This window comes from Galleria mellonella, unplaced genomic scaffold (genome assembly GCF_026898425.1).
Source record: "Galleria mellonella isolate WM207_F2 unplaced genomic scaffold, CSIRO_AGI_GalMel_v1 utg312, whole genome shotgun sequence".
In the NCBI taxonomy this organism is placed as follows: domain Eukaryota; kingdom Metazoa; phylum Arthropoda; class Insecta; order Lepidoptera; family Pyralidae; genus Galleria; species Galleria mellonella.
This window is the reverse complement of record NW_026442074.1, coordinates 5945009-5961669: the sequence shown is the minus strand read 5'-3', so window position 1 is coordinate 5961669 and position 16661 is coordinate 5945009. Positions and strand designations below refer to the sequence as shown.

Below are 16661 nucleotides of genomic sequence, written 5' to 3'. Positions count from 1 at the left end.
TCTACTACTCCTATTCAAACTATACGAGTATTGGACACATGCTCTATGAGGATTACTAAGTATTTTATTAGTAGTATAGCAATGTGACTAAAATAGCTTGTTGTTTTCAGAAATGGCCGAGCGTCACGATGCGTCCGCTGTACTATCTCTCGCTAGAGATCTCGTTTTGCAAGTTCAAACCCTAATAGAAAACAAATAATGATCATTTTAAATTAATAGTTATATGTTGACCTATACAATGACAATGATCTAGCTATATTGTTCGTAGGAAGGATGACTTCAATGTGCAGTATGTAATATTGTTTATACAGGCGTAGCTGCATGCGTTTATCTTCAAACATATATGATATGTCTATAATATAAAATTTATATATTACAGTTACATTATTTTAAAGTATTTTTAGCGGAATTTGATAAATATTTTAATCACAATTATTAAAAATGAAAACATTAGGTATTTAAGTTAATTGTTACAGATTAGCGATTTAGTTGTATGTATTATTTAAAGCAAATTTTTGTTTCGATCTTTTTTATTCAATCTCATTTCCAGTCTGCGGTCCTTGCAGCGAAAATTGTACAATAAAATTGCTTAATTTTTTTTTTATTTTCTTTTAGCACGTCTCGCCATATGTTGTAAAGTTTATTTTAGAGCATATATTTTATTGACTGTTCTAACTAGTATTAGTATACAAAATGTTGTTGATTATTAAGCAATGATTTCAATGAGAAATTTCCCAAGAAAACAAAACCGTAAAATGAAAATACCTATTTTGTTTTTTTTGTTTTGTTTGCGTATTCAACCGGCGTAGCGTGGGACTATTTACAATAGTAGATGAAACAAGAAATATATCTATATATTATGGATAGAATATGTAAAGATAAGGTAAGTATTTGGTTTTCTTTGTTATCTTGAAGAGGAAGAAAACCGTTTTGAAAAAGTAAAAATAAATTAGATAAAATTCTTTCCTGAAACGCACTTTTCATATTTTATGATAAATAAAAAATATATTTTTTAAAAATATTTATTTTCTTCACTAAATCGTTAATACAACGAGATATAAATAGAATATTTAATGTATTATGTGATTTAACGTGAATTATGTTGTAGTTGAACAATTACTAAAGTCGCATTAAGCGATATAGTCAGCATGTTAAAACAATAAAAATAGCAAAATTTTTAGAAAGGTAATTGAAATCATTTAAAAAAATCTTATACAGAATTGAACTAGATGCATAGTAATATTGTTATTAATATATACTATTTATAATAACTATATATAATTGGCTCCACATATTAATTTCATACTACGTATGACCAGTAAAAAATATAATAAAATTTCATTCTTCAAAGTCTTTTGATTATTTAAATTTAAAACAAGTCGAATGAACTTCTAAACACGGAATGAATTTTGACATTTTGTGTCAATAATTTTAATAAATACTTGTAGATACAGTGAGATGCCAAAATACTTAGATAAACTTTGGTGAACGATTAAATTAGTTCTATATTTCTAAGTAAGAAAATACCTCAGTAATGTTTGGGATATCATATCGTTATGGTGATATTTACTACTTGTACGAATTATTGAAAGATCTTACTGGATTTTATTACCTTTTCATATAAACTATCAGATCCAAATAATGATAAATTCATATTTACTTTATGTAGCTACTAAATGTACTAAACGTACATTAAATTTAAATTTGGAGTTTCAGTGGGATTTAATTTTTTTATAAGTATTAAATTATAATAATTATTAATATAATTATTTTAAAAGTAGTTAAAATACGATAGAATGTATTGAAATAAAAAAAAAAAACAAGATGTTGTAGTGTCTGTACTTATAGATATATATTTAATTCAATGATATACTTACCTGTAGGTGTGTGTAATCTTTGAATAATATAAAGGCAAAAATTTAAACGTGTTAGAAAGGAAAAAAATTCTAAAGGTACCAACCAATTAAAAAAAAAATATTTTCCTGGAAATATTAGATTTTATTCATTTAACAGATAACAATGTCAAGTGCAGTTTATCTCAATTTATATTCCTACACATCATATCATTAAAACCTCCTTCCCCTGTGCCTTGTCCGTGAAAACGAGAATTATCTCATTAACGTTACTTAAAGCAAAGCTTCGATAAGAAAATCTGATATATGGAACATTATTTTATGTTCTATATATACTATATATTAATCGTTCTTGCATTTACATACAAAAATTTAATTATTCATAATTAATTTTAAGAACAATACAATTAAACTAAATGGAAAATATAATTAATAAATAATTAAAATTGTAATTAAGTTTCAGTCCACGCTTCTTGTATTACGTCCATGCACAAAGTCATGCATAATAATGCAAGCTCATTTTAAATGCTATTATATAATTTTTATTAATAAATAAGATATTTATACATTAAAAATACTATATGCTCCATATTACATATATTATGAGTATTGAATTATGTGCACTTATGCATTAGGTACCAAATAAAGTACCAAAACAGTCGTATCTTAAAACAGATATTGTAAAAATGGCATACTTTATATGAAATATATATAATGAATTTGATATTTGTTTACTATTTATATAATTTTTTTGTTACAAATATATGGCCTTATTATATATATTTATAATTATTTAAAAATGTTCACAATAAACCGTGGTCTACTTTCTCAAAATTATTGTTGAAACATTCTTGTTTTTAGAGCTTCCACTGTTATTAGGTAAAATAGTATTAAATATTATTAATTTATTTGTTTAATCCGTTTAATGTTTTAAAAGAAATTTTACTTTCAGAGTCATAGATAAAAAACGATTAAAACAAAGTATTAATTTACATATTTAATTTATATATATATATATATATATATATATATATATACATAATTATATTTAATTAGCTCGTGTATATATAAATATTTATACCTTTACTAAAATAATAAATATTACCTTTGAGTGACAAAAATGTCCAAAACATGTTGCGTTTGAAGAAAATGTGGTTTCCTCTTTTTAGAAACAAAGTGTCTTTTTGAGACAAACCATAATAAAAATTATCTGTATTTTAATTTATATTTATATTTTCATAAACAATATAAATGCCGTGTGGTCCCGTCATAGAATACGCCACCCCTTTCTTTCCCCTGGGTGTCATAAGGGGCGACTAAGGGAGGGCGAGGAATGGGCAGCAGCGTCCCTCTTAAAACATCTACGAGGCCTAATGTTACCAATGGTTAAATAATATAATACTTAGGTGGCCAGTCCGCCTACCAAGCGAGGCAACTACTGGCAAAACCCCCCAAGGGGAGGCTTAGGTTCAGCAGTGGACAGTTAAAGGCTGATATATTGACGATAAAACAATATAAATATTTCGTTGCTTATATTTTAATATATCACAAACGCAACGTAATTTTTGCTAAATGACTGAATGTTGTTCTTGAATGTATTAATCTACCAAATTAATTATATAATTATTATATAAACATAATTATACAGAAATTATATTTATTTACTGTTTTATTGAATGTAGCTCCTATATTCTGATATTGTCTTTATCAAATTAAATATAATTATATTTACTCTAAATTATTGTTAAGGCTTCATAGATATTTCTGTGCTAAACGATCGATATCCACTGAATCTGAATAATTGTGATTATCATACGCTTATATTAGATATTTTTCATTCATACTGATACAGGCCTAAGTCCAAACCAATCCATAAGCTAAGCTTAATTGTTAGGATTCCTTACATATTGTATACACACAAGAAGCGCGTCAGAATTGTAGGTTATTAATTCGTATGGATGTGTCAGAGGATTATTACATTTTTTGTATTATATATCCGTCCCGGCGTCGCCCGGGTGGACATTTTTAACATTTCCCTTCACTGCTCTGCTCCTATTGATCGTAGCGTGATGAAAAATACTATAACCTGCCCAGGAGTATGAAGAATAATTGTACCAAGTTTCGTTTAAATCCGTCGAGTAGTTTTTGTTTCTATAACGAACATACAGACAGACAGACAGACAGACAGACAAAAATTTTACTGATTGCATTTTTGGCATCAGTATCGATCACTAATCACCCCCTGATAGTTATTTTGGAAATATATTTCATGTACAGAATTGACCTCTCTTATTTATTATTATTAGATAGATGGATTTATTATTATTAGGTCAACCTAATTTTGTTCAAATCCGTTCAGCTGTTTAAGTTAGGTAAAAATTACGGTCTTCAAAAAAGGAGTTTTAATGTTTCATTATATATTTTTTTATTATTCGCAGAATATTGTAATCGTATTTTTATTATTAGATTATCATACAGACGTGTCAAATTATACCTTATTACCTTTTCATTTGGAATAACAAGCATCTACCTATATACAATCAACGAATATCTATTAAATGAATTCTAACCACGATTCTGAAACGATCTAATAATGTATGTGCAACTAACGTGTTAAGAACACACATTGGTATCAGGAATAATAATTAGTAATGTTAACATACAAATTAATAAATATTTAAATAAATTAGAATCTATATATAGAGACTTAAGTGTTTTTAAATAAATGTTTGTACGGACCTGTGTAATTACCATTTTTAAATTCGCACTTGTTAACATTAAGAAACTAATATATATATTTATCGTAACTTAGTGTAGATTCAGGCAATGAAGTGTTGACTTGGTTGAATACGGAACTCTTTTTAAGAGTGTTCATATTAAGCAATATCTGAATTATCCGTCTGTCTTTTAAACATAATTGTGAAATTTTTAACATTTCTAAATTGTTATTTAAAAAGTATTGTGGCTGAGAATAAATTTTGACTTTATTTAACTATTTGGAAATTTAAAAAGTAAGAACTATTTTAAGAGTTGCAAAATACTTAGCTGCAGATTTAAGCCCATACTTTTCTATGATTAACGTTTTAGTTTAGAGCATTTTTAAAATTTAGAAATAATAAAAATCATTTTGACGGATAACACAGACATTATTGTACTTTGGTATGAGCAGTCTTAAGTACAAGAATAAAGAAATGTCGTAATGTCAACTGAGTCAATTTTTTTTTTGCTAGCTGTACAGTTATACTAGCGACATCTATTATGTACCCTGTATTGGGAAGTTGATATTTTCATCTTTCATCTATGTGATACATGCATTACGTAAAAATAAAATATATAATTCAGTAAAGTTTCCATAGATATCATAACCATTAATAAATTTGTTAAAAACTGGATTTTCGCCCGCAATTACGTATGCGTGGATTTCAGAACTTAGAAATCAATGAAATAAACCACTTTCGAATAGCGTTTTAAAATAAAAATAAAGGTTACTATATTTTAAGTTAAAACTTTAGAAATACAACTTTGTAAACCGTATCCAAATTGGTGTAGTAGTTTTTGCATGATGCCGCAATAAACATACTGACAAACAGACAGACTCATAAATAAAATTCTCATATAATTTTTCTTTCTCATATATATATATATTTTTAATATCTTCCATATATAAACATCGTTTAGTCAATTTATTATATTCGTAAGGTCATGTGACACTGACTGGGCAACAACAGTCGAAAGCGAAGTAAAGTGTAAATGGATGCAAATATAAATGTAATTCGGAAATGCGCATACTTCTCAAACGAAACTGCTCTAAACATTACATTTACATATAAAATTTAAATTAATTATTTAATGAGGAAACTGACTTAGTGGGTTCGAGTATCTCTTTTATTTATAAAAATCTCTATTATCATTATAACAATCAGTAAGTTATTTGATATATAATTTAAAATTATTAATGACCGTATTTATTATATAAAAAAGAGTTTGAACGTGTAAAAAACACGCTGCATATTAAAATGACGTAGTTTCAGATATGTACGGACGAGACAATGGTAGGCCGTTGCCGTTCCAGTCTAAAATATCCCTATTTCCTTAGTATTCTACAACGATAAATAAAGAAAATTGAATTAGTGCAAAACATAATGTATGAACTTGATTAAATCAAAAGTAAATTATTTATTACACTATTTTTATTTTTGATGAAGTTTTACAATGTTTAAAATAACTATTATGAGCGACTCATAATAGGGTTCTAAACTTAAAAATGTATGTAAAATACTTACATACTGTTGCATGTGATTACTTATTTTTGTTTTGTTTTTCGCCACTTGAACAAAATATTGATTATGACAATACAAAGCCAAATTTGTAGTTATACCAGATATATTTTTACGTACCAGATAAATTACGTCATAACCTTTCCAATCTATTTCCCTCCTAATAAACATCATATTATAACGTAGATTCTTACTGTGAATGTCACTGGAATAAATATAGGAAATAAATCGATATAGATGTCTTAAAAATGATAGTAATACAAAAATATCAGTCACAATACGAAACTTTAAAAATATATTCTGAACAGCTAAAGTTGTGAAATCGCTGTAAAGAGCTAAGGAAAACTTAGTATAAATGGTACCTATATACTCTTATTGTTCCTACATAATTCTAGGTTACACCCAATTCAAATGTCCCTATCAAAATAGACTACCGTTCTATTCTTACATATAAGTACAATAACATTCGAAATACGAACGTAGGTATTGCCCTCATACGAGCGCTGCACGCTCGATATCAACGGATTTGTGCCTGCACACGCCACGTGTTTAATTCTATGACGTCACGTTAACTATGTACATTTATTTTTACTATACTATTGAGTCAATGTTCTCATTTTATTGTAATCATAATCGTCTGCTTTGTAAAAATGTATACCCTGATTTATTGATTTAATACGAAGATAATAAATTAATTAATTAATCTATAGATACGTATATTATTTAAGGTTATCTGTTCATTATTTTACCTTCAACGGTATCCCTTTGTGAAATGATACTATGTAGTACATTATAGAAAATTAAATACAATAACTTACTGTAATAATATACTTCTATGTACTTACTAGGCTTACCGTAACGTGTAAGTATAAATTTGTTATTTTCTATATCCGATGTTGTACGACCTTACAACACAGCTTTATATCCCCAATGATACTTACAATGTGTTAACTATGTGCGATTTAAGCAAAATCATCTTGTCATTAAAGTATGTTTCCATTTTTATGTGTTTTCTTTGCTGTCTATGCTACCATGCATGGTCAAGGTTTACCTACATTATCTAACGAGGTTATATGTTAAATTACCTTTATTTATAAGATGTAACATCTTTTTTCGTAAATATTAAAAATATTGTACCATCATATACGCTCCTTCCCTTCCCGTGGGTGTCGTAAGAGAAAACTAAGGAAACTTAATGGTCGAGGGATGTGCAGCAGTGTTCTTCTTGAAACATTACCAAAGGTTAACTGCGGTTACCAACCCGCCTGCTAAGCGTGGCAACTACTTGCAAAACCCTCCTTTATGGGAGGAGGTCTATGCTCGGTAATAAGTTAACGGCTAATATAATGATGATGATATATCTCGGGGTTTTTAAATATAGAGACGTACATGCAAAATGATTAAAAAAAATTAATACTTTTTGCAAAAAAATTACTAAATTTAATCAAATTTGCACACAGCTTTTACACTTTATTATGTACAATGCATAATTTTAAGCTAACTAATTAAAGAATTCAATGGTTAAAAGCTTGCAATATTCTATAATGTTTATCACGTCTAGAAGGTGACAGTTTCCTTTTACTTTTACTGACCACTGGAAAGTGATCACGAGAGATGCTGGTTTCTAACGACAATGGACAATATCTCCTGGCGGTAAGATATTACTTAGAATATAACTATTCAGTTAAAACTACCCAAGTCGAATTTAATTGGATTATTTTTTATGTGTCCTGGCGCTCTTAGTTTCTGCGTCACAAGGTGTCCATGCATACCCCCTTACACCACACTGTTCCCGATTTTCTAGGAATTTCGGGAAATTCGTAAATGAATTTGAGATAGAAAAATTAATAAGTGTGAAAGTATGTATATTTCTCATAAATGAAATGGATACAAACAGTAACAATAATATTACAGGTATTCGATGTAAAAATATTATAGTATATATTTATATATAGCATTGATATTATTCATTACTTAATAAGTAATAAAATATTTATTTAAAGACTATTAGTTTATCATAAGAATAATGAGAACTGGGATATTAATTTTACAGATAATTTATCAAATACTACAGACATTTTAAATCCATTCATGAATGATAGGCACATTGTTTCCAAATTGCCATAGATGGACCGCCATAGGTCGGCCGTATAGTTGAATGTTATATGTTTATGACTATGGTCCCATATGAGGTAGATAGAGGTATTTTATTGACTGCATATTATGAAGTTAACACTCGCTGTGATCACATTTGGAATTACTGTTTATTTACATTATATAATAACAGCTTTTACAATAAGGTACTTATAATTGAGCTGACAGTAATATAGAGTATTTAATAAAAAGTTTGTAAAAATATATCTAGATTAATACTGTTAACATTTTAGCTTTGTATTCTATTTAGTAAGACTTTATTCCAAGGTATAATTAATCTAACAGGCAGTACCCAGTCCAGCAATTTTGCCAATCCGGACAAAAATAAAATTTCCTGTCCATTTTAACGGTCATTATTCGCTGGGTATTTCCTCATTTGTCTAGACAAATTTTAGCAGGGTCGGATCTAAATCGGGTTCTGCTAAAAGATAGTAATCAATTTGTTCTATTTATTAACTACTTGGACTATTTCTTATAATTTCTTTAACATTCTCGGGCAATTCTTTAACAGACAATAAATCAGCTGGTGAATTAGGAAATGCGGAATAATGATCCCAATGTATTATTTCGTTGTATAACGCATCGCCTGGACATTCTGTAGTTCGTACTTGTCTGTGCCCAACTAATTTGTAGTCTGACTTTATGTATCCTTGTTCCACACCAGCAGCTATAAGGGATTTCACTGTTTTTAACTGTTCTGCAGGCGGCACTGAGGCTGAAAAATATATAATAATTCTTATAATTGTCTTAATGGAAATGTTGATTGTGATAATTTGGTTAATTTTAAAGCTATAAATGGGGTAATAAAATGTGTCATTACTCTTTATTGTTATATTATTAGTTTGCTGCAGGTAAATTAAAAAAATATATATATACCCGTGATTATCTTACAAAAAGGATTATCAAAATTGCTGCAAAATTAATAAAGTCATCGTATATATACATGAAATTCAGTAAAATTAGAACCTGCTCCACTTTTGATAGCAGTTAAAAAAAATTTGTAAGATATTTGTTTGCGTGTATGAGTGCATTTCTACTCTGTCTAAATGAGTTACGTTATGAGTAATAAACATATAAATATGTTCCTGCCAACCACATAAGAGATTCGACATGAACATGAAAAATCATCGACAATAGAAATATTATTAAAATATGAAAATCAATTCCAATGTTCATCATCTTAGCGTTTTAATAGCTGAACCGATCAAAGAAACAAAAACAGAAAAACTTTTTTTTTTTTTTAATTTTTAAAATTTTTTATAATTGAGTAATATTTTTATATTATGAGGTCGCAGGTAAAAATCTAGTTACTGCATAAACAATACTTACTTCTCCAGTCTCCAATGACACAGATGCCGATGCTGACCGAATTAAAATGTAAAGCTTGAGCTCCGAGCGTAGTCCAGCCGCGGCCCTCGTACGCTACACCGTTGCTTCCGACAGCAAAACTACAAAACGAAGTTATATTAATCAGAATATTTTTTCCTTTAAAAACATAAAATACGTACAAATTTAAATCGAGGATTTTTCCTGGATTCTATTAACATATGACGCCGAACAATGATTCATGTATTATAAAAATCCAGCTGGTCTGTTATCAAGTTATTTTATACTAATACTATAAAAAAGAAATATTTGACTAATTATTTGTAATACAAATATTTCACAATATAATAATTATATATTGTGATGTAATGTAAAAATTGTAATTAATTAAAATTAAATTATTATAGTAATGAATGTAAACTATGGTTATATATTGAAATAAAAAAGATTTATTTATTATTAGTCGTAAGTACTTACTGATAACCAATGTCCCACCACCGTCTATCATCCATATGAAAGTTCTGCATACTTTTCATCGCTTGGCGACACTCAACGTCTGTGTAGCAAGCGGCAGGCGTGTAGGAGTGATGGATGACCACATACGGGACTGGAGTGGCCAGAGGTGTTATCTGTTTGGGAGTACGCGCCTGCCATTGTGAACGTGACACAAAGGGAAAGTCATAAGTATTCACTTCGTTCTCTGAAGATTCATGGCCTGAAATAAATATTATATTAACTAACAGTACCTAAAGGTAAAGTTATATATATATATATATATATATATATATATATATAAATCCCAAAAGTCGTAAGTAAATGTCTGTGTAAATAAAGTGTCAATTTAATTTTTTGACTGAACCTACTCTTTTAACCGTCTGTTAGCACGTTAAAGACCGCATGACCACGGGCGGGTCACTCCGCAACAATATTACCGGCCGGCGTGCTCACGGGTGGGCACACAACATGTTTTACTTGGGGACCGCTTGTACACCGGTTGGGATGATTTAAATACAATTTATGTACAACAGTCGATTCGCAGCTCCTTCGAAAAGATACGTATATAGCGAGTATATAGCGGATTTAGTTAATTTGACATAAAATTATTGTATATTAAAAAAAATTAAAAAAATATACGTAATTAACAATAAAAAAATGCCGGTTCGTATGTGAGAAGTACGATTTTGCAATGCGGTCTTCAATGTGTTAATAAATAAATAAAGAACAACGTTATTATTCCTTCATTACCATAGTAACGATAAATATTATTGTTATTACGAGTATAATATTACACTCAGTAGATAAGCTGATAAGCAGCATAACATTCTTTATCTACGTAACTAAATTTTCACATATTTTTTGATGAGCGAAAATGGATTGGTAACGTCACTTACGTTATCAGATTACGAGGTACCAGTAAGACATGATGGGTGAGAAAAAATAGGTCAATTACCTCAACGTGCCGAATTCTAGAAGAATTAACCGCAATAGTTTCCAAGAGGAAACACGCAAAGATCGATTTGATAAAGAATATTGCTAGCAATGGTGTTGTTAAGCCCCATTACTAACAATCCCCTTTCCCCGATTCAATAATTCAAATTAAATTCAATTATTATTTTAATTTTTAATTATTGTTTTTCAACCATTAAGGACTGGGAGTAACAAGAATGCTGACGACCTACTTGTAGGTCTTACCATTGTTTCTTGTCTCCGAGAATAACTGGTTATCTGGTATATAAGTGTTGCTTCACAGAATAAACATTCGTGGTATATATTTACATGCCCATGTAAATCACATAACTTCTAATTTTTCTTTAAATATTGCAGTAATATATAATAATACTTACTTGTCGGTGAAGTTGGCAACGCTGCTGTTAACTCCATAACACCAAGCAGCGCCATAGCAAACATTGATGTCATTTTCCATATACCACTCAATATATAAATACTACAATATGTAAATACTTCTAGCTTTCCTCCGACGTATTTTCAAACTGAAAAAATATAACTTTAATATTATATATGATATAACTTGATAATATGCAATTGACTAAGGCTGATCGTAAACTTTCGATTTATTTATTTAAAGAAAATGTTCAGTGCAAAAGTGTGACATGTTTGTATGAACTCGGATTAATAAATGTGTTACATTTACTTTTTGAATATTTTTGTATAGCCTACTTTAAAAAAATATATAAATATTTTTTTTTAAAAAGGATAGGAGGCATGAACATCATAATAATACTAAGTAAAATGTAAAAAAATTTAAATCGTTCCTTAGAAGAGACTAATACACATATTTTACGGGACGACATAAATTTTAATATATTTTGCAAGTGTAGCGGAACACGAGTCTATATTTAGTAATTTAGTGAATATGATCAATCCAAAGAGTTCCTGTTGCACAATAATGAACACCATATTATAATTCGTACATATCGTACAACTAATAGAAAAATATCAATTGTCTAGACCTACCTACCTAATATATGACGGTTCTATATTAATAAACAAATATTTATTTTCCGAGCGACTGTTCATGGTTATTTACCTCTGATATCATCCTAATTACTATGTGCCAACGTATTAATTGGTAGCTGTGAGGAGTTAACGTTAAAATCTTCTCAAATTGTAGATACCCAAGTTTGTTAATGATGTTTACCATCACCAGGTAGTTTGACCAGAAATGAAGTTGACACACAAATTTTTGCTATGCAAGTATAATGTCATTATCATTGGGACGTGCTCGAGTTCATTTAGAGTCAAAATAATAAATTACTTAGCCACGATTTTAAAATCGCAGACGTACGTTGTGCCTTAAAAAGATTATCATGTTCAATAATTTCTTATCTTATATTTTGCTAAACGACTTTGGATCGCAGCATTTATTAATCACATACATCGATGTACTCGACTGATATTTTTAAATAAATATAATCCGTTATTACCATTTGTCATTTATAATAATTGGCGGTCATAGCTTTGCATGGATAAATAAATATTAAGGGGGTTGCATATGCCAGTTTATATTCTATCTTCTTTCATTTCATCATCTTCATTAAGATTCGTTTGGAGATAATAATATATAGAAGCGAACAATGGATTTCCAGTGAGGAAATCCTACTAATTTTACAAATATGAAAGTTTGTAAAGATGTTGACATGTTTATTGCTCAATCACGTTGGGGAGGAAGGGATTGTTAGTAATGCGGTCGACGACCAACACATGGCCCCCCGTGGAAACTGTCGTGCGGAATCCCAGGTATATACATCACGATGGGCTAACTGACCTGCCTTTTCATTCTCACCTATCATCCTTCACTGGTGCACCGGTAGTGTATATCGTTAGCGCGAGCGGGGGTACCATTTTATTTCCCCATTACAAAAAAAAAACTCAATCACGCTTAAACGGTTGATGGAATTTGAATGAAATTTGGTACACCCGTAGATTATATCCTGATGTATCCTAATTAAACACATGCAATACTTTATATATTAACTAGTACGAGCACAACCGAGAGAAAAAAGTAGTAATATGATATTTTATGCGAAACTAGCTGACCCGACAGACATCGTTCTGTCAAACGTTATTGTGCTGTGACAATTCGTCTACGCCTAAAACAATTTGTATAAGAAAAAGAAATATGGGACTTTTACGTTCTTCCCGGCAATTTATCTCTGTATAAAAACTTTTAAACGAACATTTGAACAATTAACCAGAATAGTAGAGTTCTGGTCATTAATTTTAATGTATATCTCATTATAGGAATATATTATTATAGAACATACACTCAACATATCTTTTAAGGTAAGTTGAGTGTATGTCGAAACTAACTCTATTTAATACAATAAGAATTTGTTTTTTTTTTATACAACTTAGAATGGCAAACAAACTGACGGTCCACCTGATGGGAAGTGGTAACCGTCGCCTATAGACATGAGCAGTACCATGGACATAACAGTGTATACTGTTTCGCCCAAGATTATGATGTTATTCCTCTGTACCCAGTAAATTCACGCCATATCCCACCCTTCAAACCAATTTGTTATATCTAAGTAGTAGAAGTTTAATATATAGTAATTTATTATAAATATAATACTTAACTACAATCCTATTAAACTATTTTTTTTAATTTAACGTAAAAATCCAAGAAGAAATAATTAAATTTAGATTTTTTTAGATTTTATTTTATATTCAGTATTTATTTATTTATTGATTAATATCTAATGAAATTACTTAAGCAAGTAGAATATAGTTTTGCTACATTATTTCTTTATATTTAATAAGATTTTATTACATTTCATTATTATTTTTCTTTTTCCTTTTGGTGTCAAAACAATGTTTTTGGCAAATAGTAAAGATAGCTACAGTTAATTTTTTTTTCATAATTTGTCATTGTGGTTTATATGTAATGACAATGACCATGCCTACGATATCATTAGATCTATAATGTTATCTTAATACCTATTTTTTTATTAGAGGTTGCTTGTTATATACGTAATCATTGACGTTACTAAGTAAAGTATCTATAAAGCAGGTACCTAACTACTTATTTAGGTATACATATAGTACAAGCGCGAAAAAGAGTAAGAATTCAATATGATTTGTAAAATTGTATTTGTACTATGTGTGTGCGTTTTACGCACAATTACCTGCTTTAAAGTGTATGTATAAAATTACATGTAATTTTTACAGTTTGTAGTATTATTGAAGTGGTAACTTAAAAATTGGTAAATATATTTCATAGCAGTACACTGTCTGTAAATTAAATTCCAGGGAGAGACAAAGATTAAGGACTTGATTTTTGCTTTTTACATGGTTTATAAAAACCCATAATCAGTTTTCTGAACTATAGTAACTCTGTATAGCTGTTTGTTTTTCTATAATCTAATGAATAATAATAATTAAATAATAATAATCCTATATTACAATAATAAATCAAAGTCACTATTCATATCTGTTTACCCGTTTATTTCTTAAAAATTGTGCATGGATTTTAATGTAGATTTCATAATCATTTTTTTACGGAATATTACAAAATGTATTAATGAATTTGTTTATTTATTTATTATTTTGCAATAATAATAAATATACCATATGTACTAAACCTAATTAAACTTTTGTGTAAGTAGATTATTTAATGTGTGAAACCGAAACCGATTCCTAGTGTAACAGTGTAAATTCCACTTTGACCTTTTCCCAATCTGTTCATTATATTCTTATTTTAGATCTTACATGGGAATATGTATTTAAAGATGAATATATAGTAGTATTATTATCCAATAATTTTGTCGAAAGATTACTACCTAAAAATGAATTAGCAGTTTTTTTAATACTGAGCCCGCCTTGTACTCCTATATTGTGTAATTATTTGGAATAAATAATAGAGTAAATAAATATATTAACTTACATTTATATTGTCGTAGTATTTTTAGTGTAGCCAAATTGAATAAAACAATATTAATCACGTAACAAATAATACACATTTATTTTACCACTTTCAAATTATTGAATCTTGATCTGAATCATATATGAATAAAATGTAATTGTAGCGATAAATAATTGGCATCAGAATCTATTTATTGAAACGTTACTCAAGCACGAATGAATTACAAATATAAATGGTTTATATTATTCATTACTATTATCTAATTATTAGATTTGAGTCATTTGATATAGAGAGTCAAGAGTCAACAAAAACATTAACTCATTGTTATCCCAATTAAAATATTTAAAACTGTGCTATTATAAACATTGATAAAAAAAATAAAAATAACAATTATTCTAGTCACTTTGATAGATTCTGTAAATATAAAATGAGAACTCAGACTAAAATAATAACAGAAATACAAAACAGTAGTTTTTAGCAAATAATTACAAAAAGGTCTGATTATGGTCATGAAATTCAAAATGGTATACTTAATTATTTTAATAAATTTGACTATTCTATGTACGAATGGTAATGATTAGGTTCTTAATGAACTTCTTACCCTTTACAAAATGACTTGTTCTTTATACTTAAAAATTATTATTATTAGTGTTTGAATAATTAATTACAATTAATGTTTTGTATGAATTATTATCAGGGGTAGAAAATCAAATGGTCATTGTATTCTAAGAATGCGTAATTTATTCATATTACAGCCAAATATGTAATTTTCATTTTAATTTTCGCTTCAATAGTATAGATTATTAATATATTTAAAAAAAAATTAAATCGTTTCATTATTCATAAAAAATGTACTTAGAAAAATTGAAAATTTCCATTTTGAGTTGCGGTATAAATAAAAACAATTTTACACAAATTATTTACACAAACAAACTCACCATATAATTCACTGAATGTTAAGATTTAGTATTTAATATTTTATAGCACTTTCTTGATCGCTTAATGAAGGCAGAGAGCAGTTTTTGATGGTAGTGTAAGTACGCGACAACCGAGGACTGTGTTACGTTTTTTACGTTGCCATACCGTTATATAGTCATTTACCATCTGTGGGGATTCACCGGTGGTCAATGATTTGTCGATTGAAATGTACCATGAGAAGAAAATAAAAAGGCCACCTGCCTTAACAAGATACCTGAAATAATAGTATTTACTTTAATTACCATTTTCCCAAAAAATATGAATGATTTTAGAAGAGTAACATAGTTGATACTTATATCATTATTGTAAAGGACTTAGAAGTCAAATTATACTCGTAAAGATCAGAGAATTGTTATAATTCTTTTAATTTTATTCTCAAAATAAATTAAATTCTTAAATAACTTCGAATTTTAAAAATGTTAAATGTGTTATATATGAATTTCAAGAGTAGACTCATTAATTTACGGAAAAGTATCAATAATAATATAAAATCTAAATATTACGAAATATCTTCAAATCATATCATACTCAGGGAATCACATTTTCCCACGATGCGGAAGTAGCTATTTCATAAACAATTACGATATTTTGAATTTATTAAACTTAGTGTTTTTAATCCTGTCCCAACTGTAGGTAAATAAGTAAAGTTATGTAACCGATGCATTTGGATAATTATTTAATGTTGCA

The 16661-nt window shown here is 28.5% G+C and overlaps 2 protein-coding genes across 6 annotated transcripts in view; one reads left to right on the top strand and one right to left on the bottom strand.

The window, feature by feature from the left end:
* Positions 1-7131, top strand: part of LOC113515204 (small G protein signaling modulator 2-like) — a 67576-nt gene extending 60445 nt beyond the window's left edge. For all 4 annotated transcript variants that reach the window (XM_052896062.1, XM_052896060.1, XM_052896063.1 and 1 more), the window contains one exon: positions 111-7131. In XM_052896062.1, the coding sequence (XP_052752022.1) occupies positions 111-199 (89 nt within the window). In that variant the 3' untranslated portion in view covers positions 200-7131. The remainder of the gene's footprint in view (positions 1-110) is intronic.
* Positions 7132-7978: 847 nt separating this feature from the next.
* LOC113514946 (peptidoglycan-recognition protein LB-like) lies at positions 7979-16084 on the bottom strand. 2 transcript variants are annotated; one of them, XM_026899042.3, is made up of 5 exons: positions 15935-16084; positions 11455-11601; positions 10088-10325; positions 9614-9732; positions 7979-8999 (listed from the first exon to the last, which is right to left on the bottom strand). In XM_026899042.3, exons 2-5 carry the CDS (start codon positions 11525-11527, stop codon positions 8737-8739), a joined length of 693 nt encoding a protein of 230 aa, XP_026754843.2. In that variant the 5' UTR covers positions 11528-11601; positions 15935-16084; the 3' UTR covers positions 7979-8736. The 2 variants fall into 2 exon arrangements, with proteins under 2 accessions (XP_026754843.2, XP_031764355.2); XM_031908495.2 differs by lacking the exon at positions 15935-16084 and adding an exon at positions 15018-15203.
* Between the last annotated feature and the right edge of the window lie 577 nt (positions 16085-16661).